The sequence below is a fragment of the Cibotium barometz genome, chromosome 23, assembly GCF_041138505.1.
Source record: "Cibotium barometz isolate CiBa-2024 chromosome 23, ASM4113850v1, whole genome shotgun sequence".
Lineage (NCBI taxonomy): Eukaryota > Viridiplantae > Streptophyta > Polypodiopsida > Cyatheales > Cibotiaceae > Cibotium > Cibotium barometz.
Window position 1 is genome coordinate 31,295,379 of NC_141068.1, and position 24,829 is coordinate 31,320,207.

At 43.9% G+C, this 24,829-nt stretch overlaps 1 protein-coding gene across 8 annotated transcripts; it reads left to right on the plus strand.

Annotated features, from left to right (window-relative positions):
* Window positions 1-2,893: 2,893 nt before the first annotated feature.
* Window positions 2,894-19,090, plus strand: LOC147625847 (uncharacterized). 8 transcript variants are annotated; one of them, XM_086817430.1, is made up of 12 exons: window positions 2,894-3,196; window positions 3,297-3,943; window positions 4,142-4,240; window positions 8,988-9,035; window positions 9,710-9,781; window positions 9,883-9,963; window positions 10,096-10,181; window positions 10,263-10,307; window positions 17,588-17,717; window positions 17,819-18,018; window positions 18,101-18,286; window positions 18,367-19,090. In XM_086817430.1, exons 2-12 carry the CDS (start codon window positions 3,323-3,325, stop codon window positions 18,635-18,637), a joined length of 1,839 nt encoding a protein of 612 aa, XP_086673556.1. In that variant the 5' UTR covers window positions 2,894-3,196; window positions 3,297-3,322; the 3' UTR covers window positions 18,638-19,090. The 8 variants fall into 8 exon arrangements, with proteins under 8 accessions (XP_086673556.1, XP_086673559.1, XP_086673555.1 ...); XM_086817433.1 differs by having other exon boundaries at window positions 3,297-3,938; XM_086817429.1 differs by having other exon boundaries at window positions 2,964-3,175; window positions 4,136-4,240.
* The last annotated feature ends 5,739 nt before the right edge of the window (window positions 19,091-24,829 follow it).

A 24,829-nucleotide genomic window follows, 5' to 3' on the forward strand; every position in this document is an offset into this window, starting at 1 on the left:
CAATGAGTGATTTATTAGTCCCTTGTGGGTGCTAGTTAGACACCCTTAGCTATTGAGGCTTTGGATGATACGTCTCCTATCTCTTGGATCAGATGGATGACTTCTACATCCTTATCTTGCAGATTGTCTACTAGGTCACAACTCTCATCAAAGATGTAGTGTCAAGACCTATAGAGATGGTCATGAAGCCTCTTTGCAGATTGTCTACTAGGTCTATTGCTTCGTGACTCATTAAAGATGTAGTGTCTAGAACTGTAAAGATGGTCATGAAACCTCTTGCTCTTGAGATCAAACATAAATCACTTGATGAGTGATAAGTCATTTAGTCTCTTGTGGGGGCTACATCTCATGTGTGGAGATACTTGTTTCACCAATGTAGTCTCACTCATTGTTTCACCCTCCTACCTTTATACTCAAGTCTGGTTGACTCATAACTCATATCTCTAGATCCATAGACTCATGACTCACACTTTCAAGCGCATAGCTCATGTCTCTAGTCTCATGTATTTAGACTAATGGCTAACATCTCCACACTCACGTGTTTTAAGAATATTGGCAATAATAATTGATTGTTACAATATTAGGTGTACCTACCTCTAGAGACTGATGTCTAGTTGTTGACTCACATCTCGATTCACAGCTTACATGTCTAGACTCACGTGTTTTACTCACATGTTCGACTCACAACTTTTTTCGTGGGACTATGGGCTCACACCTCCGAAGTCGAGAGCTCGTTTGGCTTGGTTTTTGGAGTTTTTGAGGTTTTTTAGACTTGATGGGGGGTGATTAAGGATCCTTATCCTAGTCAATGGTTGTTATGCAAGTAATGAAGTGTTTTTTTTGGTTGAATTCGCATGCTTCTAAGCTACCAATTTGAACAATGCACGAACAAATTTATCTATCCACCTAAAATGAAGCTTAATGCTCATGTTTTTTGGAGTGGATCCCACTCCTAATCACAAGTATTAAGCTATTCCTTGACTTAATAGCCTTATTGGCTTCAAAGTCATGGAAATCACTAAGAAACTAGGGTTTTTCTCTTCCAAGATATGAAAATTGAATGCCATAATATAAATAAATTTCAAATCAAAATCAAAAGCAAAAAAAATAACACATTCAAGGCTAAAAATCGTATGTTTATTGGGTGATCCTAATAGCTTGGAACGGATGAATGAATTGATCTGAGTCCTAGGCTAGTCCTCAATAGCTAGCGCCAAATATATTTAAGTCATGAGCTTACCTTAGCCTTGCCAAAGCATGTATTATTGGGTCTTACCTTAGAGCCACAAATGCAACTTCCCTATGTGGGTGTGGTAGCTTATCCATTGCGCCCTCACTCCATTGTCACACCTAAATGCTCCTTGCCGATGGGGTGAAGGGAAACCTTTCTTTGCCTAGATGGAGGCAACAAGAGATGGTCCTTTGTGATGGTTCTCTTTCACAAAAGGTAGGGGGAGAAGAGGAAACTACAACAAGAGGAAAACCTACAAACAATCATATAGCATGCATCCATCAAGAAAACAAGATTCAATAGCATACCTCACAAGTATTTTATTATAAGGGAATGATTGTGTGTGTATTGCTTATTGTCAAAAATAATTGTGTATTGCTTATTGTAAAAAATGACTTATAAATAAGTGACTAGTTTTCACACTAGGCTGGCCAAACTTAAACATGATATGGCCTAAATGCTCACATATTTTGATTTTTATAAAAAATAGACCTGCTTGGGTACAAATTCCAAATAGTGCATGGGGCTTCGGGCCTATAACAGGGTTGGTGAGAAGTTATTAGGTAATAATTTACTTAATGGGCCAATAATTACAAAGGACAAGAATTTTCCTTGAAGTTTGTTGTTGGTATAGATTGTATGACAAGAAAATCTTTATACATACAATGTGTCCTTATAAGCCTTGAAGGTAGTTGTAATTGGTCGATAGTACACTATTAGGCTCACCTACCTCTAGATTCACGATCTCTAGACTCACGGCTTACATTTGTATACTCACAACTCACATATGCAAATTCATGTCTCACATCTCTAGGCTCACGTATGCTAGACTCGTGTATTTTTTCTATGCAATGGGCTCACCTCTCTCGATTAGAGAGGTGGTTTGGTGTGATTTTTGGAGTTTTCTTGGCCTTGAGTGAGGGTGATTAAGGTTTCTAATCTAATGAGAGCGTTTATATAGTGATTAAGTGTTATTTGATTGTTTTTTGTTGGTTTTACATGCTCTAAGCTACCAATCCAAGCTAGATTTGGTGGTGTTGAACCTCATGTTTGTGTTTTCTATATTATATTTCTTCCAAGATCAATCACCCGAAAGGAATCCCTTAACCACCTACTTAGACAAGATGTTACAAGCCACATGTAGAGTTCACTCATGAATTCAATGAGTTAACCACTTAGGCTGACACCACCCCTAGTAATCTTGACATTGTAAATGGTTTAAAAATAAACTTAGGTTACGGTTTTGGCTACTAAAATCCATCCTCCTCTCCATTCGTGTCTCCATCTATTTACCATCCTTCACAAGTTAAGGCTTTGGCTACTTGTTGATCTAAAAATCCATCCTCCTCTCCATTCATGTCTCCATCTATGTACCATCCTTGACAGGTGGACTGCCTACGCGAACTCTCATAAATCGTCCTAGATTTTAGTCGTGATGTTGCTCAGAGTCTCTTGTAGGTCTTCCTTCGTCTCTTCCTTTACTTTGGTGATGATTAGAGTCTCTTGTGGGTCTTCCTTCATCTCTTCCTTTACTTTGGAGATGATTTCTTCCTTTACTTTGTCCATGGTTGGGAGGCGATCCTCAATGAATGTGATTTGCTCCATAAGTATGTTGCTCCACAAAATTATGAAAGAGTGGGCGAGAGGGTGACAAGTGGAGGTAAGCGTCTTGGGGTTGTAAGAGGGTAACGTGGGGACTCTCTTCGTCATTCAGCAAAAGCGCGTTTTGCCCTTTTTGCCATTTCCCCAACGTGGGTGGCCGTAAAGCCACCGGCTCTGGTTTTGTTTAGCAGCATGAGAATGCTCTAGCCTTCTACACTCCACACATCAGAAAGCAAAAAAAAAAAACAAAAAAGCAACAAACGCACCCCCTAATTGCCCATGCCTACTCGCCCAATTTGTTGACAACAGTTTACACTCGCAGAGCTGAAGCTTTTTAATAAAGTGGGCGCTCTCATTTGCCAGGTTTTTTTTTTTTTTTTTGGTTGTTGGTGTTGCATTTATTTTTGTTTTTATTTTTTTGCATTTCTCGCAGAAAGCTGAATCAAAATCCAATGTAAGGCAGGTCCCATCACAAGGCCGTACACTCAGATGCGTGCTAACCTCCCCATCTCCGAGCTTCGAGCTATGAAGTGCTTTTCTGCAGTAATCAACTCAGCAAATGTAGCTAACTTCAGCATCACTCCAGAGAAGAAAGCCCACAACACATTATCTGTACATTTCTCATCCAACAGGAGACGCAGAGCCAGATTCATCAAGAGCCTTGCCATTACCAATGATGGCAATTCTTTACTCCGGGTTTGTATTTGCAAAGCCCAGAATTTGAATAGCATCAAGGAACCGTGTACATCATCATCATCGGCGTCGCCATCTTCGTCCTCATCATCATCATGTAGGCCTCCATTGATCCTCACATTTGAGCATCCCATAAGGCAGAACCATGGCCACATTTTTTTGAGACATCAGTATGGCTTGAATGCATTCCAAGTCATTGTGGAAAAAGTAAATGCCATGAAATTGATGTTGGATGATGGCTGGGTCGGTCAGTTGGAACAGTACAAAAACCAGCGTTGGCAAAACTTGAATGCAGGAAGAAAGGGTCTTCTGAGTTTGATTATTGCAATCGTTTTTCTGACAAGTCCTTCTATTATGTTGATCAATGGCTCCATCAGAATCTCAGACAGTATAGCCATTGCCCAACCAATAGGTCAGGTATGCATTTGCCATTACCACCCTTGGTTTTTGTTAGAAACACTTAGTTTATTTGATGCTATTATTTGAAAGCTTAAAATTTCCCACTTGACTTTATTTCAACAAAGCCTTAAAAGCTTGTGTCTACGGTTTTGAAAGGGGCTAGGTTTGGATGTTAGGATGTCTTAGGCTTATAGGAGCTCATTTCTCTAGCTACAGATTCGACAAGCAGCTGTGTTTTTGGAGCGGCTAGCAGAAGGGAGCACATCAAGCAAGGTTCTAGATAAAGTAATGACTGTGATAAGCGGCCAAACAGTGGTATAATATTCTCTCACCCTTGTCTTTTTGTTTGTTTGTATCATTTAAAAAAAAAGCAGAAAGGAGCTCATTTTTGTGTCGGTTTTTTTTTTAAATTTGTTGATCTCAACGAATATGGGGCTCAAAGGTGCCTAGAGCCATAAGATTGTGAATAATATCCCCCCATAATAGTACAAATGCGCTGAGTATTGTATATCTCAATGCACTCAATAGTCTCTGTGCATCTGTCCCTCCAAATCTGCCAAGCTGTGATACTGGCAATGAGCTCCCAAGTAGTATCAATCCTCTGCAGAGGTGGTCTATACTGTGTACGAGGAATATCCATTAGCATGCAGTGCTGGGCCACACCTGTGCATATCATTACGGCGGTGTTTGGATCCCTGCCCTCAAAAAATATTTGTGGACCAGACTGTGTGAGCGAAGCAATAGCACCCCAAGTGACATAAATGGTATCTCTCCTCAATCTTCACATAAGCTGAGCAATAGAGCCCCAAATCCTCTGAGCAGCTCTACACTCCCATATACAATGTTGCACTATCTCAGAAGGTACCGAGCATCTGAGCAGGTGGGGTGTGCTCCAAAAATAGCTCTCCACTGATTAATGGGGAGGGCACCATGTAAGAATAACCAAAAGAAGTGCGAGATCTGCCTAGTGCCAAGGTTTGTGCCAAAATTTATTTTGAATCAATGGGGTGATGCCATAACTCTCCTGGCGTGGCCTAAGTGTAGGAGTCCTCTAAATCTGTCCAAGTAAAAGGAGTCTGGCATTATGGACTGTGTAGCTGAAAAAAGGCTAACTCTTCATAGAATTGGTTGCATCAATCCGCTCCCACTCATTGGGATCCCAATGAAGATATTTGATAGGACATCCACCATACAACCATAAGCACCAAGACCCATGGGTGACAATATCAGTCGGATGGTCAACATGCTAGTGCTTTCCTGAGCTACTAACTACTCTTACTGGATGAAGGGTAGTGCCAAGAATAATCTCGTGCGTTTCACATTTCAACAAGCTTCATCTTGGCAAGATAGAATAAAAAACACAATCTCCCTCCTCATCCTGATCTAGTAAGGCTAACACCTGTAATGGCACTCCTATCCCGGAGAAAATTTCCAACCACCTAGGATGATGCTGATCATGAAATGTGTCAATAATTCACTCATGAGGTATAGCTGCATCAAGTTGATTGATCGGTCTAAGAATCCCTTTAAGATGCTGGGTGGATGCAAGTCTCCGAATCATAGGAATACTTTAAAAGTTTTCAAGCAATAACTATCAATGCACATTTCTCCTAGTCTGGCCACGGCATATATCCAGACTCACCCAAAGGTTGCCACCCTCATCTCTAATGAGTTCATTCCTCATAATGGGCTTTCTATTAGCCTCATCCTTTGATCTAGGAAGCCTTTGTTTCAAAAAAAGGTGTCATGCTACTCTAGGCTTTGATAATGGCAGCTATAACTGAGAGGTGCCCTATACTCTGCCTCAGTAAAGATGAAACTTGAATTGAGCATCCAATCTCCACATTCACAAGGTGTACATCCAAAAATGTGAAACATAAAGTTCTTCCAAGGCTTAGTGATCCTCTGACCGCTAACTTTCAAAGCAATGATGTGCATTGTATATCTGGATCTACGTCTAACAGTCTCCCAAGCAACTCTGGCCTGAGTGTCTATAGTGTACCATCCAAACCTTACCAAAGAAAGTTATGGACCAATCGCCACAAACTGGCCAAAGCATCCACAAGAGAAGCACCAACATGAGGCAATGAACTAGGCTGAGGCAAGCAGTACTTGGTTAACCACCAAGGCTCTGGAGACTAGATTCAATCTCCTAGAACTCCAGTGAAGAAGTTTCTTCCTAAGGCTCATAAATGCTGGTGCAAACTGTTGTGCAAGAGATATATTAATCCCAACTTGACACCCCAAATATTTGGCAATACAACCTTTGTCAATCCAAGTGAAACCGGAGCTATGCACCCCAATTGACTCCTTGCGAGTCACTAATCCAAAAACCAACAGTCTTATGCCAATTAATGAGAGCTTCTGCAGCTCGGAAAAACTTCTCCAATGGAATCTGAAAGGAAAAACTCTTTAGTAGAGAAGGGGGCATCAAGTGAAGTACACGTCCTTTGCGACCATCTGATGCAAAGTAGCCCAAACATTTTTTCGTGCTTACCGTTTGGGGGGTATGGGGCTCATCAGTAAGAAGCCGACAATAAAAGTCAAAGGCAATCCGCCTCACCATAGTAGGATCCGAGCGAAGTGTGCCCTGAGTATCCTAACACATTCTTTGCTATGAGATGGACCATGAGTAGCAAAGAAGTGTTTATTGCATTTGCTTCCCATCTGAGTCCAAAATGACTTTTGGGGATGGTAATGATACTTTGCTCTTTGCTCCAGGGAGTACTGAAGCTCAGCCCTAATAGTGCATAAAGTATTTGCAATCCATTGGGCATTGGGGTGCTTTTCATGTTCCTTCTGTAATGCAGATAGCCTGCATTTGATAGCCCTCTCATGGTCAATGACCTTCTATCTCCTAAGTAAAGACATCCTTTGGTAAAAATCATTGACACGCTGCAATGCGGATGCCACACTTTCTAGGCCAACAGAAAAGTCATGAGACCTCCATACATCTATCACTAGTCGTGAAGCTCTACATCTAAATAGAAATGATTAGGAATATGCACATGAAGAGGAGCCATGGTATCCTGGTTCTCTAATACATAAAACCACTAGGCAAGAAGTCAAAGATACTTTGCGATAGCTCATAGCCTATGCTTTTGCCACTGACCGACTAGAACAAAAGATCAAACAATCCAATAAGGATGGGCACGGTAACAAAGGCAAAGAGAGGTCTGTCCAAAACCTGTGAAAAGGTAGACAACGATCTAAATGGGTCTCTAAAGAGACCAAACATGAGGGAAAAGCTGAGTATACCTCTACCGAAGACAACCCTAACAAAAGGCACAAGTTTGGACTAACACTAGAGCAAAGGGATCAATATTTGAAGGAAGGGAAGCGGTTTACATGTGGGAGCAAACAACATGTGTTTAGAGAATGTCCTCAAAGGAAGAAAAATGAAAGCAACAAGCAACACAAGGTGAATGTGCATGCAGTTCCCGATGTGCAAGGGAATACTAGTCATGAAGGCAATGAAAGGGTGGTGTGCAAATGGGGGGGAAATCAATGATCAGCCCGCTCTCTTTATGTTTGTTGATTGTGCCATGGATAACTTCATCTCCGTGAAAATGGCCGCCACGTTGGGCATTGATGTAGGGGACTTGGGACCCCACATTGAGGCCGAAGCCACCTTTGTGGGAAAAGAGGTATAGGTTGCGCCTATATGTGATGTGTTGCTTGGCAAGCCATGGCACCACTATCTTGATCCCCACAACATACAGATAAATAAAGCAATGAAAAAGGGTTTTTCTGCATACTTGGTTTTTATTCGTGATAATGTTGAACATAGTGATGTACATGTGGGTACTCTCCCTCAAGAGGCTGAAATTTCTTGCTGAATTTAAACATTTCTTTGCCGACACTTTACCTAGGGGACTACCACCTCAAAGGCCCGAGGATCATCGCATTGACTTGGTCCCACGAAGTTCATCACCTCGCAACAAGAGGAGATAATGAAATAGGTAAATGAGCTTTTGGAGAAGGGTTTAATTCAGCCAAGCTCCTCGCCATGTTGCTCTCCCGTACTCCTTGTACAAAAGAAAGGTGGATCTTTGCGTATGTGTATTGACTACCGAGCAGGTTTATGACCAATACTTACCACCTATCACATGCCTTACAACCATGTTAGCAGACAGTTTCACACGCACGGTTCACGAGCAGGTGTCCCCTTATCCGGAACTACACATTGGTTAGGCAAGCATGAAATTCAATTGCAAGCAAGCACATAAAGATGCTATGCAATGCAGCATTGGTATGGATAATCCCCGTTCATGAGACTATACCAAAATAGACGTGCTCCAAGCAAGTACACAAAGTACCAGACCCAATGGAACAACCCTCCAGGCATTTCCGGGCATGGACACACAGGCACAAGTCCCAGCGGAAAGCCAAGTCCACAGTATCACATGAGTGGCATCAATCCCCAGCATATGCAACTGCCATGGACACCAGTCCAATGTACATACATAATGAGAAAGCACGGGTGGACCGATTGGGTGGCCAAATGGTGACATCAAAACCATTGCAGCCTGGCATATTAGGCAAGTACGGTGTAGTGAGGTCGTCAAGGGCACAATCACCCCACTGGGGTGGCGACCATGCGTTCGCTGGATGGACCTCATCCACACTCTCCACGAACATCTCGAGTGCTTGACGGGTGACTCGGGCGCATGCAGCGCAGTGCTTGGCTGCCTTCGTTTGCACTTGGAGCCCAATTCCCCTTCCCTCTTGTAGCTTGGCATTACAGGCCCTAGTGTGGCTTTCCCCCCTCCCCCTTTGATGTAGCCTCCCTCTGAGGGTGGCCAGCCATCGAGGGAGCCTCCTCCTCTTTTTGCTACATTGTATATGGAGGGTTGTAGTTTGCTAGAAGCGGACATTTTTTTCTTCTACAAATTGAAGGATCTTTTGTTGGAAAAACACACTCAGAAACTTTTTTGATTTACCTACCAACTTTGACCAAGGTTCTCCTGAACGCTTTTAAGGTTGCATAATTTTGTATCACTCAAAGATTTGAAATGAGCCTTGGTTGATTTTTATAACTTGAACTGTACTTTGATTCCAGGTTACCCCGGAAACAGTGGAGCAATTGAAGTCTATTGTTGATGGCAAAGTACGTGCTTATTTAGTTTTCATTTTTTCATTGCCATAGGATGTCCATGACATTTTCTCGGCTTTGTTACCATCTTTTTTGGCTAGCAAGGTTCAAGTCCAAGGAATCTTTAAGTCTACAGTTTAATTCTATCTGGCTAAAGTGGAAAGTAGGAATTAGCTGCTGAAAAGAAATTTAGCAAGGGTGAGTTGTCAAGAATCTCCTTCACATGCACATGTGTCTAGGCCCTTACCACACTGTCATGTATTGAAGAGAGGTTCATGGTCTAGAAGTGATATTCAATGTCAAGTGAATAAGTGAATAGTGGCTATGTGCGACTGCTGTAGATACAATGTCAGACTGGGCTAGATCACGTGAAACTAGTAGGTTGTTGCCAAGATGTTCTAGACGTTTGAGAGGTAATCAAGGCAAAGGGCACAAAAATAATGGCTCTTGTTGGTTTGGTTGTGAGCACAACACGTAATGGTGGCCACACCTGGTAAGGGAATTTTACATGTTGGCATGCAGTTTACTCATGGATCATATGTAACATCTTCTGGTCTAATAGACCCTTCGGGTGCTGACATGGATCATGTGTAACATTTTCATAGACCCTTAGGTTCTGTAGACGTTAATGTAATCTCTCTCTCTCTCTCTCACCCATCCACACACACACACTGTATATTCTTGTGCAGAAGGACTTTCAAGACTGGCAAACGGACCTTGCAAACAATGCAGAGAGCTTCTGGTCGACTACTATTGATGTGGTTGGTGCCAAGAAAGTTGATTTCTTCTGAAGGCATATTTTTAAAGCTAAGTGCTGTGTGGAGAAAGGTATAATGGTGGTTTGATACCATGCATTGGACAGGTCTCGCAATTCAACCCTTTATCATTGATAGAATCTGCTGGCACAAGCATTCAGGGACTGGTGGAAGTTGGAGCTGAAAGGGTGAAGTTTATCTAGTCTCTTATTCAGTCAGCATCGAGTGTGTTTAAGAAGGGGATAGTGTGTGATCCACCTTTTGATCTTACTGCTGCATCTTTATCCTTGTACTTTCATTTGATGCGGGCATGCTTGCAGTTTGCTGCATTTGAGCTTTCTACTCTTGTGGCATTGGGTGAAAGATGGCTACTCTGGATGCCATTTGTTGTGATTCCTATGTACTGGTAGGTCTCGTTCTTATAGCTTTTACAAAATCAATGTACTCAGTACCCAACCTAATTGATAAGGCTGCATATGTTTTACAGGCAGATGTCCCGAAATAGAAGCAAGGATAACAGTATTGGTGCCAGGTAATGTCTTTTAGATTCACAGTCTGAAAATTGTCTCCATCTCACCATGAGTTTCATCTAGTCATTCTAGCACTTTTTAGTGAAAAATAATCATCCATTTTGCCATATTTTCTTGATATCCAATGTTTCAAATAAATTCGGCATTGTTTTCTTGGTTTATGCAAGGCTAAGTTGCCTTTATTCAAACAATGGTGCTAGTCCTGTCCTTGTATTTTCTTGTGTGGTGATAATTCAATATCATATGATCCCAATGGAGACCTTCCTCAAATGGAATCTTTCAGTGTGTCAACCTCAGCTTCTCTTATATTAAGTCTCTCATGTGGAATGCACTACTCTGGATGGCGCAATCCCTCAAAGAGGAGTCTGCACGCAACCTGCATGCCGTCTTTGTCAGCGAGCAGGGGTGCGTCAATCGCAAACATTCAACTTCTTGAGTGAGGATGTTTACATGTGGAGTTTGATCCTCAAAGGCAGGTCTTACAGCACAGCCCTGTCACCCAATGAGATTCCACTGCATATTTTGCTCCATGACAGCATGGCTTCTCAGTTGGCTCTGACACACAACTCTCTAGAGTCAGTTTCCTGATTTAGTCCAGCCAAAAGAGTACCACAAGCTTCTTCCTACAATGGATAACACCTCAAATAGGTGGTTGAGGCGCCTAGGATAACTGCATCATCTGTGGCACATGCAGATGGCATCCTACGATTCCTGACTTGGAGGCGCTTTCCCAGATTACATCTCTGGGCTTGGATGGTTCCGTCTTCCACAAGAGAGTAGGTGTAACAGGGTTTTCCATACATTTTTAATAATTTACTGACAATGCAAGTATGATATGCAATAGAAGTACCCGGTGTGTGCGCATGTGTGCTTTGCATGCAGACACTGCCTTGAGGACCAAAGTATGAACTGGTCCCTTATTTGAATATTCTTTTATTCCTAGGACTGGATACAATGATTTGCAGAGGCACAGATTCCTTGTCCTTAGATCTGTTTTGTGCACAATCAATCAATACCTACTACGGGGTTTTGCTTGTCGATGACGGGGATGCCCATTCCCCCCTATTTCCAGCAAGTTTGAATTGTGGAAGCACTTCATTAAAACAGCCCGTAGAGCTGCCTTGCTGTCCATACAGCTGCGGTACAGATGCGTCAGCCCTTCATACAGTGGCAGTATGCAGGTGTGAAGTTTGTACAGGTGTTCCGGAATATGGTGGTAGAGTAGCACCAATGATTGGCTGTACAGCTGCGCAAAGGTTCTGGCCATACAGCTGCACCAATGATTGGCTGTACAGCTGTGCAAAGGTTCTGGCCATACAGATGTGCCATATACTGGCTGTACAGATACACCTGGAGCTGTCCATACAGCTGCGCAGGGCTGATCATTGATGGAGAGGGCTGGGCCACACATAATAAAGTATCCTCTCCGACAGTGAGGTTCATGAATGCAATGTTGATTAGGATCTTTCAGTTCTTTATCAGGACCTCTTTGGGATGTAGACAATGGTAATGAGAAAATTCTCACTCTAATTTGGCTGGGTGAAATACCAATAACAGATCTACACGCGTACTTATAATAGTATTGCCTTGAGGACACACAAACACAAATAGATGTTAAGCTCGAAAACAAGGATAATACCCCAGTTGAAGTTCACTTTGGTATTTTCAGTGAGTAGGAGCTCTCATTCATACCCCAGTGAGCAGCCCCCGTTACCCTCCCTTCCCTGCGTGCAGACTCTTCTTCGCCTTGCTCATTCCCCACCTCTCCATCGCTCTCTTCCTCCTCCGTGCTGCAAACACCCCCCCCCCCTCCCCCTCTTCTCCACCTATTGAGCACCCCACCCCACCCCACCCCTCCCCTATTCATTCCATCCTCCCTAATCTGCAAGCTTGTCGGTAGCAGACCCCGGCTAGGGGCTCGATTTGGGACCTCCTGCAAGCCGCTTTGATCAGCAAGCAAAGACAGACTTCCAACATCCAGTTCCTGGGGAATGGTTTCGTTCTGGTGGAGTGCGACTCAGCGGCCTTGGCGGAACGGGTCCTGGTGCAGAGCTCCATCATGTTGTGTCAGTGCTCAAGCGTATTTTGCTCGATGGCATCATGGCTTATAGCCTGACTCAGGTCCCCTAGCAGCCGCATTGGGCTTCCCAATGACAGTTTACCTCGCGGATCTTCCCAAGGAGTACCATAACCTCCTTTGAGCGCTCGGCACCACCCTTGGACAAGTCTTTTTGAGACCCCCCAGATGGCAGTGTGGACTGTCATGAGGGCATTGGGTCTCCCATCCATTGGGGTACTCATAACCTCGCTAGAGAACTTCCTTCAGGTCATCATGATCCCTTTCCTTGACGGCTCAGCTTCAGCAGCGAGTGGAGTTGTGAGGTTGTGAGGTCCTGCCTGCACTGGGGCAGTCAGCCGAGTCCTGCCCCTGGTGACATCACTCTGTACCGCTCCTCAGGCTAGGTAGTAGGGTGTCCAGCCAGGAGTCCATCCTCCCCCCCTTCCCTTTTCCTTTTCCCTCCCTCCCTAGGCGACTGGGGAGGTGTCTCACCCCCTTCTGATGGTTGGTTAGGGGGCCTTCTCCCCAGCAGGATCAACAATAGCAGGAGCTGCCCATGGGGCCAGAATGATGGACCCCTGGCCTTCCTTGACGCCATAGGCGTCACAGGTAGTAGCCCCCTAGCACAAACTGCGGTACAGGTCTTGAGGTAACAGTCCCCACTGCAAACTGTTACTCACAATTACCATAGGATCCTGACAGAGAGCCGTAGGGAGATTCAGCAGGCCCGTCCCAGTACAGCTCCAGTGGGATTTTCTTCTTTTTTCTTTTTCTTTTTCTTTTTCCCAAGAAAAGATCCTTCCATTAGTTACCAAAATGCAGCCAAAATGACTAAGTACATGATCCAATCTCAATCAAGGGAGACAAGAAAAACAGTTGGGGACAGAGAGGGGCTCTTCCTTGCTGGCTGGCCGCTCTCAAAGGAAGGCTATCTCATACAATGGGGCGGGGTGAGTGGGTAACCTTGCTATCTCTGACCCTGAGGAAAGGACCACTGCTCCAAATCTGCAGAAAAGGCTCTCAGCACTTCCGCATACGCTCCGAGCTGCCTCACAACTTCTCCCACTAGCCACGGAGGGTGTGTGTGAAGTCCATCCCCACTATGCTCTGGATGGACTTGGCGGGTGGCGTGGTAGTGCCCTGTATGGCCTTGTTGCAGCGATCATGTCAACTGTGCCATGCTGCTATACTACTGATGATCTCCCACCTCTGACAAGGGCCTATGGTAACTCCCTGTTGGGGCTGCTGGTAGCGGGGCTATCGTGATACTATGGTGAGAGAGAAGGGTAAGGTCCTCTCCCCTTTCCTCATGCTACTCAGAAGCCCTGGCTATCGTCTCCCAGGTGATGGTGCAGGTAGATGCCTGGTCCATGGATCTGCAACCAAACCTGTTGCGCCTTGGGACAATCCCAAAGGCAATGATGTTGTGACTCCTGTGGGTGTCCACACCTAGAACAGAGGGCTGGTGACCGTTGATTCGACGTCGTCCACGATTGCTTTGCGCTCCCCCCGGTACCTGCTTGCCTGCGCCCTCCACCCTTCCTCTTCGCTTCACTGCGCCTTCCCCACCCCCCCCCCCCCCCCGGTCCTCTGCTGCCCCGCGTTTCTTCCCCCCCCTTGTTTTCGCCGCCCTCCTCCTCCCCCTTCCCTGGGCATTTTTGTTTTTCTTCCTTGCCCGCCTCTCTCTGCCTACTGGCACAGCTGATGGTAACCGAACTTGAGGTCAATCTTGCTAAAAACTTGTGCTCCCTTGAGCTTATCTAGCAAGTCATCCACTGGAGTGGGTTAGATACAGATACAGATCCAACAGTGTTGCCATACCCCTCTCCTCAAACCCACCACATCCCATCCTCCCTCCTCCTCCCCCCCCCCCCCCCCCCCCCCCCCCCCCCGCCCCCCGCCCGGGCGGGCTGGGCGGCCACCACGCACACAAAAACAAACAAAGTCACAATATGTCTATGGTGGATCCGTGCCTGACAATGGGTTCTTGGATGGCCATCGTGGTTAAATCGGCTACTTGTTGAAGGTGTGAAGCACTAAGGGAGACTCAACAGAACTGCATTTGGGAGGACGGGGACCGAGTTCTGAGTTGACCAGATCAGTCCGTCACGGTGTCCTCTCGCCCCGTTCTTTTTCTCTTCTTTGCTGAGGCTATGAGCATGTATCTGACGGCAGAGGAGGTTGGTTTGAGAGGACTCCAGCTCCCAGTCCGGGGGGAGGACCTGCTCGATGCTGAGTTTGCTGATGACACGGGTTTATTTTTGCATGGCCAGGAGGCCAATCTTCAGAGGGCAGAGCAGTCGCTTCAGGTTTTTAGTGCAGCTTCGGGAGCATTGATCAATTGGCGCAAGACAGTGGCCTTTTGGATCAGTAGCGCTCCCACTCCGGCATGGAGCCCAGACCCGGGTTTTCGATTGATTCCTCTTGGCACAGCAGTGCGGTATTTGGGATGCCAGATTGGACTAGATTTGTCACCTGAGCAGCAGATTGCCCCGCTTCTTCTGAGCATTCGGAGAAAGCTTTTGTATTGGAGTACAGCTTGGCTATCCTTGGCAGGGAGGGTGGTGGTGGTGAATCAGGTGCTTTTAGCGACCATGTGGTACATCACGTCTTGCTGGATCTTCTTGAGCTCTTGCATCAGCCAAGTACAGAGGCTGATCAGGAACTTTCTTTGGTCTGGGCGGGACGGTCAGTCAGCCCGGGCTAAGGTCGCTTGGGCAGTTATTACACTTCCGCTGGCCCAGGGGGGCTTGGGCATTATAGATCCAGTTGATCAGAGTAGAGCCTTATCGGGGAAGCTTATTGTTCGGGGGCTGCTTCCAGGCGCTGAGCCTTGGAAAGAGCTTCTTTTGCAGCGGCTACAGGCTCAAGCTCCTCCAGCAGGAGGCACTTGGGCACCGGAGATACGATGGATCTTCGTAGAGATGAGTAGGACAGGCCTCAGTAGAGGATGGGAGGACAGATTTGCCTTGAGCATCCTGCGAGCTTGGGAGTTGCTGAGACCGGGACTCTCTCAGAGACCTCCTTCTTGTGATGAGGAACGGGCCAGACATCCGCTCATCTGGCGCCCAGCGGTTCGTACAGAGCAGGGTCATATGCTGGGTTCTCGGCCCCATCTAGCCTGGGGACCATTGGCGGCAGGCCCAGCACGTAGTTTTGGAGACTGGCAGGCCTTCTGCAGTCTCCCAGAGGAGATCCAGGTGGAGAGGCTGAGTCACTTCAAAGGGGGGCTGATTATGAGGGATGACATTCAGGAGGCACTCACAGAGGAGTGGTTCACGCCTCTCGAGCCAGTGGCCCCACGGTGGATGGGAGCCTTTACACAGTTGGAGATCCTAATTGCTGTCAGAGCTTGCATTGAGGATGGTAGATGCCTCTACTATGAGATCCAGGATGAGGGCAGACTTCAGAGAGTGGAGGTGGAGTCGCCTTTGGTTGCAAAGTGCATTTTGCAGAGGATACGGGTAGTGGCCGCCGCTTCTCGAAAGTGGCATATTGACCCAGACCCTACAGATGTGGACTCTGATTGGCACATATGGGCTTATGCAGCGCGCCCCTTGGCCCGGCTTCAGTGGGACCCTGGCGAGTACGAGTGGCATGATCCTTATGCATCCCCCGAGGCCACAGAGATCACCTTTTTCCAGTATACTGTTCGATTGGGGTGACATATTTTGACGGCGAGGAGATTGGTCTCTCCAGCTGCATCGGAGTATTGGCAGCTACAAGGACTCTCACAGGAGTTCCTGGAGGATTTTTGGACCAGGCTATGGGCTAGTCGACAGGCACGCAGGATCTGGACTTTCCAGTGGGGGCTGGTCGCCCACCACAGGGGCTTTGCAGTTGGCACCTAGCTTGTCTACAACGGTCTTCCGGCGGCCTGCGGCCGATGCGGCCACACTATGGAGACACAGAGACATTGCCTATGGGACTGTCCTCAGGCGCAACAGATTTGGTTGCGGATGCTGCGCATTCTGGCCCCCCTCTCTCCAGAGGGTATGTGTACGTGGGGTGCCACTGCTTGGTCGACTTCGTCAGGGCCTGCTATGGGCTATGAGACGGAGCAGGACAGCCAGGCTATCAGATTCATTAGGGGCCAGCCTCGCGTGGTTCCTTCACCGGATTTCTCGTCCGCCGGCTGGACACAGGAGAGGGATCTACGATGGGAGCTCCTCAACACCATATGGTTCACCTGGAGAGCTCGGTGTTTCAGGGCCTTTGAGGGGAGACTGGAGCCACCAGCAGAGACTGTTCGGGGGATTTGGCAGGAGTTGATCCACACTCTGCGAGGACAGTATGACCGCATCCGAGGTGACTCGGCGGATGAGGCGATCTTGCGGCGCCAGGCCTTCCACACCACTTGGCGCAGTGGCCCCTTCTATACCCTACACGCGGGTTCCCCCACTGGCACTACAGGCCACCTGTTTGGCTTTTCCCCCCTCCTATTGTATGATATAGCCCCTCAGTCCTTGTACTGATATTTGTATTTTTCTGCACCTAGGGAGAGTCTCCCTAGCTGCCGTGCTTGGATCTCTGCTTTGTTTTCTTATGAGCAGGAGAGGATCTTTTGTAGCCCTACGGGCGTTTTTATATAACTAATGAAAGGATCTTTTCTCGAAAAAAAAAAAAAAAACAGAACTGCATTTGATACTGCCACTGCACAATAGGTATGGTGTAGCATGTTTACATAGGCCCCCCTTCACCACTTTCATTGCCTAGTAGACTGGGCCATGGAGTTGGATATAAGCTATGAGTGGATTCTTATCAAATCATCGTAGCGAAGGCCCGACAGGTCCTCCTGGTACCTTTGGGATCCCTCCTGATGGATGGGAGATGATAAGCACCTTCAAGCAATATCAGGCTATGCAAGGAGTGGAGAGCAGTGTTTATGCACTTTACATCCTGGGTCTATTCTTGACTGGAGGCGCAGAAGCATTGAGATGGTATCATAGGCCCTCATTATGGGTCTTTTTCCTCCCCCTAGCATGTAGGCTCCCTCCTAGGCTGGCCAATCATTGACAAAAAATCAAACACAACACCACCCAACCCCCTCCCCCCCCCCCCCCCCCCCCCCCCCCTTCACTTCTGCAAAAGCCTCACCCCTTACCTCCTCAGCTCAAGGGCTGTGCTTGATTCTTTTCTTTTTACTTATAGAAAGATCCTTTTCTTGGGTAAAAAAAGATTGAAAGAGTTGTTGATCGACCTTGTGATCAATATTTTATGTAGAGAAAAATTAGGGGCTGCAGCTGTTGAGCTTTCAGAGGAGGCTGCAGCCAAAGCGTCCCGAGTTAGAGAAGAACTTGAAAGAATCGAGCTTAAAGCATCTTTGTTAGATATGGTGTATTCCCTTGGAAAGGTGTGGTGTAATTTCTTTTTTTGGTTACTTTTTTTTTTAGTAAAGACGGGGGTTTTAGTACGACTGTACTAAAGGTTTTGCTGTTTTATGTTCTTGTGTAGCTGGCATGGCAGTCATCCAAAACAGATCAAGACCTAAAGAGGAAGCAGATTGATGAGATACTGGCAAGATTACAGGAGTTGAACCCCATACACTCCTTATCTTCCAGTGATCTTGGTAGTGCACTGGTACGAGCCACCCAAAATGAGGAGTTGCCATATAACCAACCTGCCTTGGATGTGGACGGAGACTGGATTTTGATGTAAGTTCCATAAATACCATACCCCTCACATGAGATGGCTTGGTTTGCAATTAGGCGTTTTGACTGTGGATGTCCCATTCAGTTATGTTTCACAGGCTTCTGATCAAAGCCAACAGACACAGTTGCCTCAGTTTCTGAGCTTGGATCTTCCTGGATTCGAACTCAGTAATATGCGGCAAAAAGTGTGGCGGAAAGGGTCAAGAACAGTGCCAACCTTGGAAAATGAGGCAGGGGAACTTATGATGGCTAAAAACACAGCACAAATCCGGTAAAGGCTCTTTCTAATGTTTTCATAGCAATGGAGATGTCTCAGAGAGTGAATTTTTTTTGTTTGGCTATATTGATCAGGTTAGGGCCCTTGGGAGTGGTGGAACTGTCTGTGCAAGGATCATGGGAAAATCTTAGAAGTGGGAAAGGAGCGCTTGTATCTTTTCACACATTCTCTGCCCGACCGATTGAATTGCTTGGAACTCTTATTCGAGAGGATCTTCCTGCACTTGATTTTTTAATACCACGGACACTACAGACAAGTGGAGAGTGGGAGATTGTGTATTTGGATAACTCTATACGCATCAACAGAGGGAAAACAGGCCAATTTTACCTGTTCCGGAAGGCATGAAAGCCAGAGAGATCCTCCCATTTAAGTCATCTTTTTCTCCATTATACACTAATGCATTCACCTGTGAGGTTGGAAGGAGGATCTTGAGCAAATAGAGTAGACAACCGGAGCATTGCTTCATGTGGATACACTGCAGTGAGATTATTCAGTTGAGCTTAAGTATGTGTGTGCTTCCCATCATTAATGACAAAAACAGGAGCAAAGAATGGTTTGACCTGGTGTGCCAGACTGTGTTCATGCATGAACAAATCTGCACACCAAGTTTGACATGCTGCAGATCATGTGTGCATTTGTGCGTGCAACCTGAGAAGCTCAATTTTATGTGGACTGGCGAAAATATTATGTTGCCGCTATGGTTGCACTGGAAGTGAACCATTTCATCACATAGTCTTCCCATCTTGTGTTTGCAATGACACCCTTCTGCATGAATGCAAGGTTAAACAGGTTTTTAAAGTGTGTTTAGCCTCCCAGTGCTGCATTTCAGGAGAGGCCACTAAAAGAGATGCCATTTTAGGCTTGTACTCGTGGCTGTGGTGGGCAGGGATTGAACCCAAGACTCATGCGTCACAGATTGACAAAACCAATGTTAATCTTTCCACTTTTCACAATATCTTGCTTTATGCGGGGCTTAAAAGGGGTGTGGTTACATTAGCAAGACATAAACACAACTATGAGATTCTTCTTTATTTATGGTAACTAACTGTAACTTGAAATACTTATTACACTTTCTATAGAACAATGTTGACTACATTCAGTAAGTGGGAAAAAGATATAAGTTAGACCAATCACTCTTTGATAGTACATAAAATGGGAATACAAGGGACATCCTAATAGCATGCTGTGTATATTGAAAATGAAATGATGCAAACACCCAAAAAAAAAATGAGTGAAGAATCTATAGACTTTGGGAAACACAAAAATTATATAGGTTTTTCTTAGAAGCAAGACACACAAAAGTAATATGGGGGATTTTCATAGCGGTGGCAAACTCAACCCTTGGAGAGTCAAGTGTTCATTAAGTCAAGAGTTTACCTTAGCCTTGGTGAAGCATGTGTCGTTGGGTCTCATCTACAATTGTAACTTGCACTAGCTCATCTATCACACAAGAAAGATAGATTTAATAGCATACATGCAAGAAGCAAAGAGAAGATTGCAAGGTATGACTGTGCATTATTTATTGTCAAAGATGACTTGTATACAAGTGACTAGTTTTCACACTAGGTCAGTTAAACTTAAAAATGATCCAATGTTAGTCTTAAGAAAGTATGTATATGAAGCCCTTAGACTTTTCCTATTTGACATTAAGCACAAGATAAGGTCGCTTTATATGTTTTAGCATCGTCTTACAAAAGATAAGTAGATGTTAAAACTAGTTAGATGGTAAAGCATCTTACGGTAGATAGTATATATGCAAGCAAGAAGAGGGAAGATTCCAAGGGTATGATTGTGCATTGCATATTGTCAAAGATGACTTATATTCAAGTGACTAGTTTCACACTAGGTTGGCCAAAGTTAAAAATGGTCTCATCTCTATTACTAGTTCTAAGCGAGTATGTACATGAAGTTCTTAGACTTTCTCTATTTGACATTAAGCACAAGGTAAGGTTACTTTATATGTTCTAGTGTCGTCTTACAAAAGATAAGTGCAAGTTCAAGTTGGTAAGGTGGCAAAGCACCTCATAGTAGGTAGCATATATGCAAGCAAGAAGAGGAAAGATTACAAGGGAATGATTGCTTATTGTCAAAGATGACTTATAAACAAGTGACTAGTTTTCACATACTAGGCTAACCAAACTTAAAAATGGTACAGTCTATATTACTAATCATAAGCAAGTATGTACATAAAGTCCTTAGGCTTTCTCTATTTGATATTAAGCATAATGTAAGACCACATCATATATTCCAATGCCGTCGTATAGAAGATAAGTGTCTATTCGAGCTAGTAACATGGCAAAGTGCCTTACGGTAGGTCGGGTGAGTGAAACTATGGTTAACATCAAGTGAAGTCTCTTAGTTTCTAAGAGATGGATGGGTTTGAGCATGAAGGTGAAGAGAGTGGAGAAGGTACGGCCAAACCCTTGTATCGCCTCAAACATTCTTTGAACTTGTCATTTTTGCATTGACTTTTATACTTTCATATCATGTATTATAATCCTATGTTTTCTAGTATTTCTTCTCATGCAGTATTAATTGTTACTCTAACTAGCAATTTGTTAGTGATTCTTGTTATGATTGCTTTTTCTTTCCTTTTCTATTATCCTTAGATACCTATATGATTGCTTTTCCTTTCCTTTTTTATTATCCTTAGATACCTTGCGCTCTTTGCCATGTTCAAAGATTGTTTTCTTCTCTTCCTTGCTATGTTCAAAGATTCTTTTCTCCTTTTCCTTTTGTCCTTCATATTCTCCCTCTTCTAAATCTGAATAGATAAAACTGCCACATATAAAGTAGCTAGCAACTTGCACAATCTTTGCATGCTACTACTTGTATGTTATATGGCGGCAGACCAATGCTATATAGTTGACCAATGGTATATAGCAAACCAATACTAGCACACTCCTTGCATGTATAGCGACTAACATAGTCCTTGCATGCTACTATTGGTCTGTTATACAGCAGGCTAGTGTAGACCAGAAGTAGCATAGTCCTTGCACACTGTTACGGGTCTGTTTTATGGTAGACCAATGTTATATAATCAACCAATATAGTAGCATGCAAGCCAGTGCTATTATATATAGTAGGCTAGGGTTGGCAGAAAGTATAAATGGTTTGTGCTAGCTGCTGGTGTTCTATATGGTAAAAGTTAGGTCTGTTGTACAACAAACTAGCAATTTGCACAAAGTCCACATGCTATGAGCTAACTTATAAAGCATACAGTAGGTATGCTATACTTCACATACTTTACTTGCTATTTATTGACTTGCTTTATCTAGCTCACAAATTATTCGCACAAAAGATTACATGTTGAGGACCAGAGCTTTGAAGAAGATTATATGTCCTTGTATTATCCGTAATGCATCCTTGGCTCTTCTACGTTTCTCTTCATTCTCCTTGTACTTTATCCTTGTCGCCCACTGTACATGACTCTTTATCATAAGGCACTTCCAACTTTAAAAGGCAAGTGTACTCTTGATGGTATGGACACATCAGCCAAGACCACAATCATGGTATCAGAGTGCATGTTAGATAACATTAATGACTTCAAGTGTTTGGCTCTTCAACTTGGGGATTGTCAATTATGTGCCTGTGGGGTTCCTAAAAAGCTTATAGACTGAACGATCGACAGCCAAATTGTTCTTTGCATTGTACCTTTTTTCTTCTTCCCAAAGCTTTTCTAGTTTCTTGAAATAAATGGGTTTTGCTTGAGAGAAAACTCTGCCTTCTCATATTTCTCTTGACCAAACACGTGTGTGAATCTCTAATGATATCTTGGGAAACAATCTTTCAAAATTTCTAGAACCTTTCTCAATGTGGAGAAGCTCCACAGTATTATGTGAAAGGACTCCATGTCATAAATAAACACAATGCGACAAGGTGATGTAATTGCTCTCATGCACTTCGCATAGTTTGGTGGACTCTCCCATTGAGTCTCAACAATGTGAACAAGTAGACCATTGAGGTCTATCACAAGTGCAAGGCATTGCTGTGGAAGTGATGGGAGCACCATTTTTAGTGGCACAATCTCAAACATAATTTTCTCATAAGATAGTAATATTTCCTACCCTAATGTAGGCTACTTTCTGAACCTTTCTTGGAGGGATCTAAGCTTATATATCCTCCTTTTGCAATCTTTCATGTGCTTCTTCTCTTTTTCTAGCTAGATGTTCCTTGACTGCTAGTTTTTTGGGCATAACTTCACTCGCCCCTGTTGTGTTCTCACAATCTTCTTAGCTGCATGTACTCCATCAGACCATATTATAAGACTGCATGCATCTTGCATCACGGGTGGCACAATGGCTACATCTATTACAACTAGATTATTAAATACTTTAGCTCTATAGTTTGTTGATCTACATGTACTCCCTCACACCTAAGGGTAGAGTTAGCAACATCCCCTGCATCTTCTTGTCCATGCGTAACAGGTGTTGCAAGAGGGTGATGGTCCTCTTACACAAAATAATTAAAATAATCCCCATCTCTCTCTCTCTCTCTCTCTCTCTCTCTCTCTCTCTCTCTCTCTCTCTCTCTCTCTCTCTCTCTCTCTCTCTCTCTCTCTCTCTCTCTCTAATTGCTTGTTCAATAAATATATCCAACTTGCTAGAATACACAAAGAAGAAGAACATGCACGATACCAAAATGGGTTAAATCTCCCCTACTTGTTTGATGGCTCTCATGCTTTCAAGCAAGTGTATTTAGATATCTTTTTGCATTACTTGTGAGCCAAAAATAAAATTTACACTCCACTTTGGGCCTTGCTCTTAAAAATAGGAAAGTCTAAGCTTTTATGCATGAACCTTGCTATAACTTTAAATAAATTGGTCCATGAACCTAGTAAGTGCAAATAAACCATATGAACAAATGTGTGTGGCTACCATTTGGCTACAAAATAATGACGGCCATAAATTTGCTACAAAAATATAATATCGCATAAATATAATGTTGCAAAAAATATGCACACATGTGCAACCTCATCGCGTCACCCGCACTAGCCTTGCCACTGATTTGCTATAAAAAACACACGCTAAATATTATATCCACTGTGACTATCTATCCAACACAGGGCGACCAATACCTTGTTGTGGTAAGTCACTAGCCATGCGGCAAATAACCAAAAATAAATATCCATGATAAATAAAACACATCACAAAAATACCATATCAATAATTTCATTATTTTTTATTTTTATAACATGCCCTTGGGTTGAAACGCATCTGTCCTTAGTTGATCATGAACTTAGGAAGATATCTCAATCGAGAAGTCTTCTTCCCATAACACACATGTTGTTTCAATCAACAAGTTTGTACACAATAGACCTGACAATGTGCTGCCACAAATCTACCAGTAGTGGATATTTGTACACTACCTCAATCAGAGAGTATGTGTACATAGTGTACTGCCACAATTGGCGAGTGTGTACACTTGAAATTGGAATTAAGGTGAATGTGAATGATAAGCATTAATCAGAGGGCATGTTAGTAGGCGAACAACAATGATTATCGAGGGCCAATGTGCTTCCTCAATAGAGTGATTTTTGTACTCAATCAAGCAGCGATGATAAATTGTACCAATGGTTTGTTGGTCATGGTTGATGACTGATTCGGGGACTAAGATTTTAGAGTCTTCTTGTAAAAGAGACGGGTCATCTAGAACATGGTAAACCAAAACATATCCCTTAAATGGGCATTGTAAACTGATATAAAAAGAGATGTATACGCCAATGAGAGGGAATTTTTAATCAGAAGGCATTGTCATTAATTTCCTCAAGAATCTTAAATGGCCCATAAAATTGTGGAGGAGCGAGGTTAACTTTGAGATGCTTTTCAATGCTCTTGAGTCTAAGTTTCTCCATTCGTAACCAGACAATCATTTTCTCGAAATTGTAGAGGTGTTCACTTCTTCTTAACTTTCTTGGTATATCTTTCTTGTGCTTTTTAAATAGATTGAGTGACTTCAGCCAAGATCTGGGTATGTCAAGAGCAAGATTATTGGCAAGCCGAAACTTGTGTTCCAATCCTAGAGGAGGCTGGGATATGTAACTTTTTACCATAGACAATTTTATAGGGGGCTTTGCATATACCGGAATGGGGGACATTGTTATAAGAAAATTGTAAGATATGCAAATTCTCATCCCAATTAGAGGGTGAAGTAATAGTATGAGATTTTAGAAGATCCATAATAGTGCTATTAGTAGCCTCGGGCTTGGCATTTTTTTCTCAAGATGGAAAACTGAATTGAAGTCCATTTTAGTAACTAAATTAGAGAATAAAGCTATCCAAAAAAAATTGCAAAAGTGGGAGTCTCTGTCATCATAAACAATGAGTCTAGGAAAACCATGATGAGTAAAAACAATTTTAATAAACAACTTAGCACAGCAAGTGGAGCAATCAATGTTTTCTTACATGGAACAAAATATGCTTATTTGCTAAATCTATCTACTATGGTCTAGATCATATCATTATGTGATGAAGTAGTAGGCCACCCTACAATGAAATCCATTGAAATTTCTTTCCATGGACCATTTGGAATTAGCAA

Excerpts from the sequence above, each read along its gene's own strand:
- LOC147625847 (XM_086817429.1), top strand. The coding sequence starts at position 3,323 with ATGCGTGCTAACCTCCCCATCTCCGAGCTTCGAGCTATGAAGTGCTTT. Across the intron at positions 17,718-17,818 it reads TGGTGTATTCCCTTGGAAAG|CTGGCATGGCAGTCATCCAA; the intron begins GTGTGGTGTAAT and ends GTTCTTGTGTAG. Across the intron at positions 18,287-18,366 it reads AAAAACACAGCACAAATCCG|GTTAGGGCCCTTGGGAGTGG; the intron begins GTAAAGGCTCTT and ends TATATTGATCAG.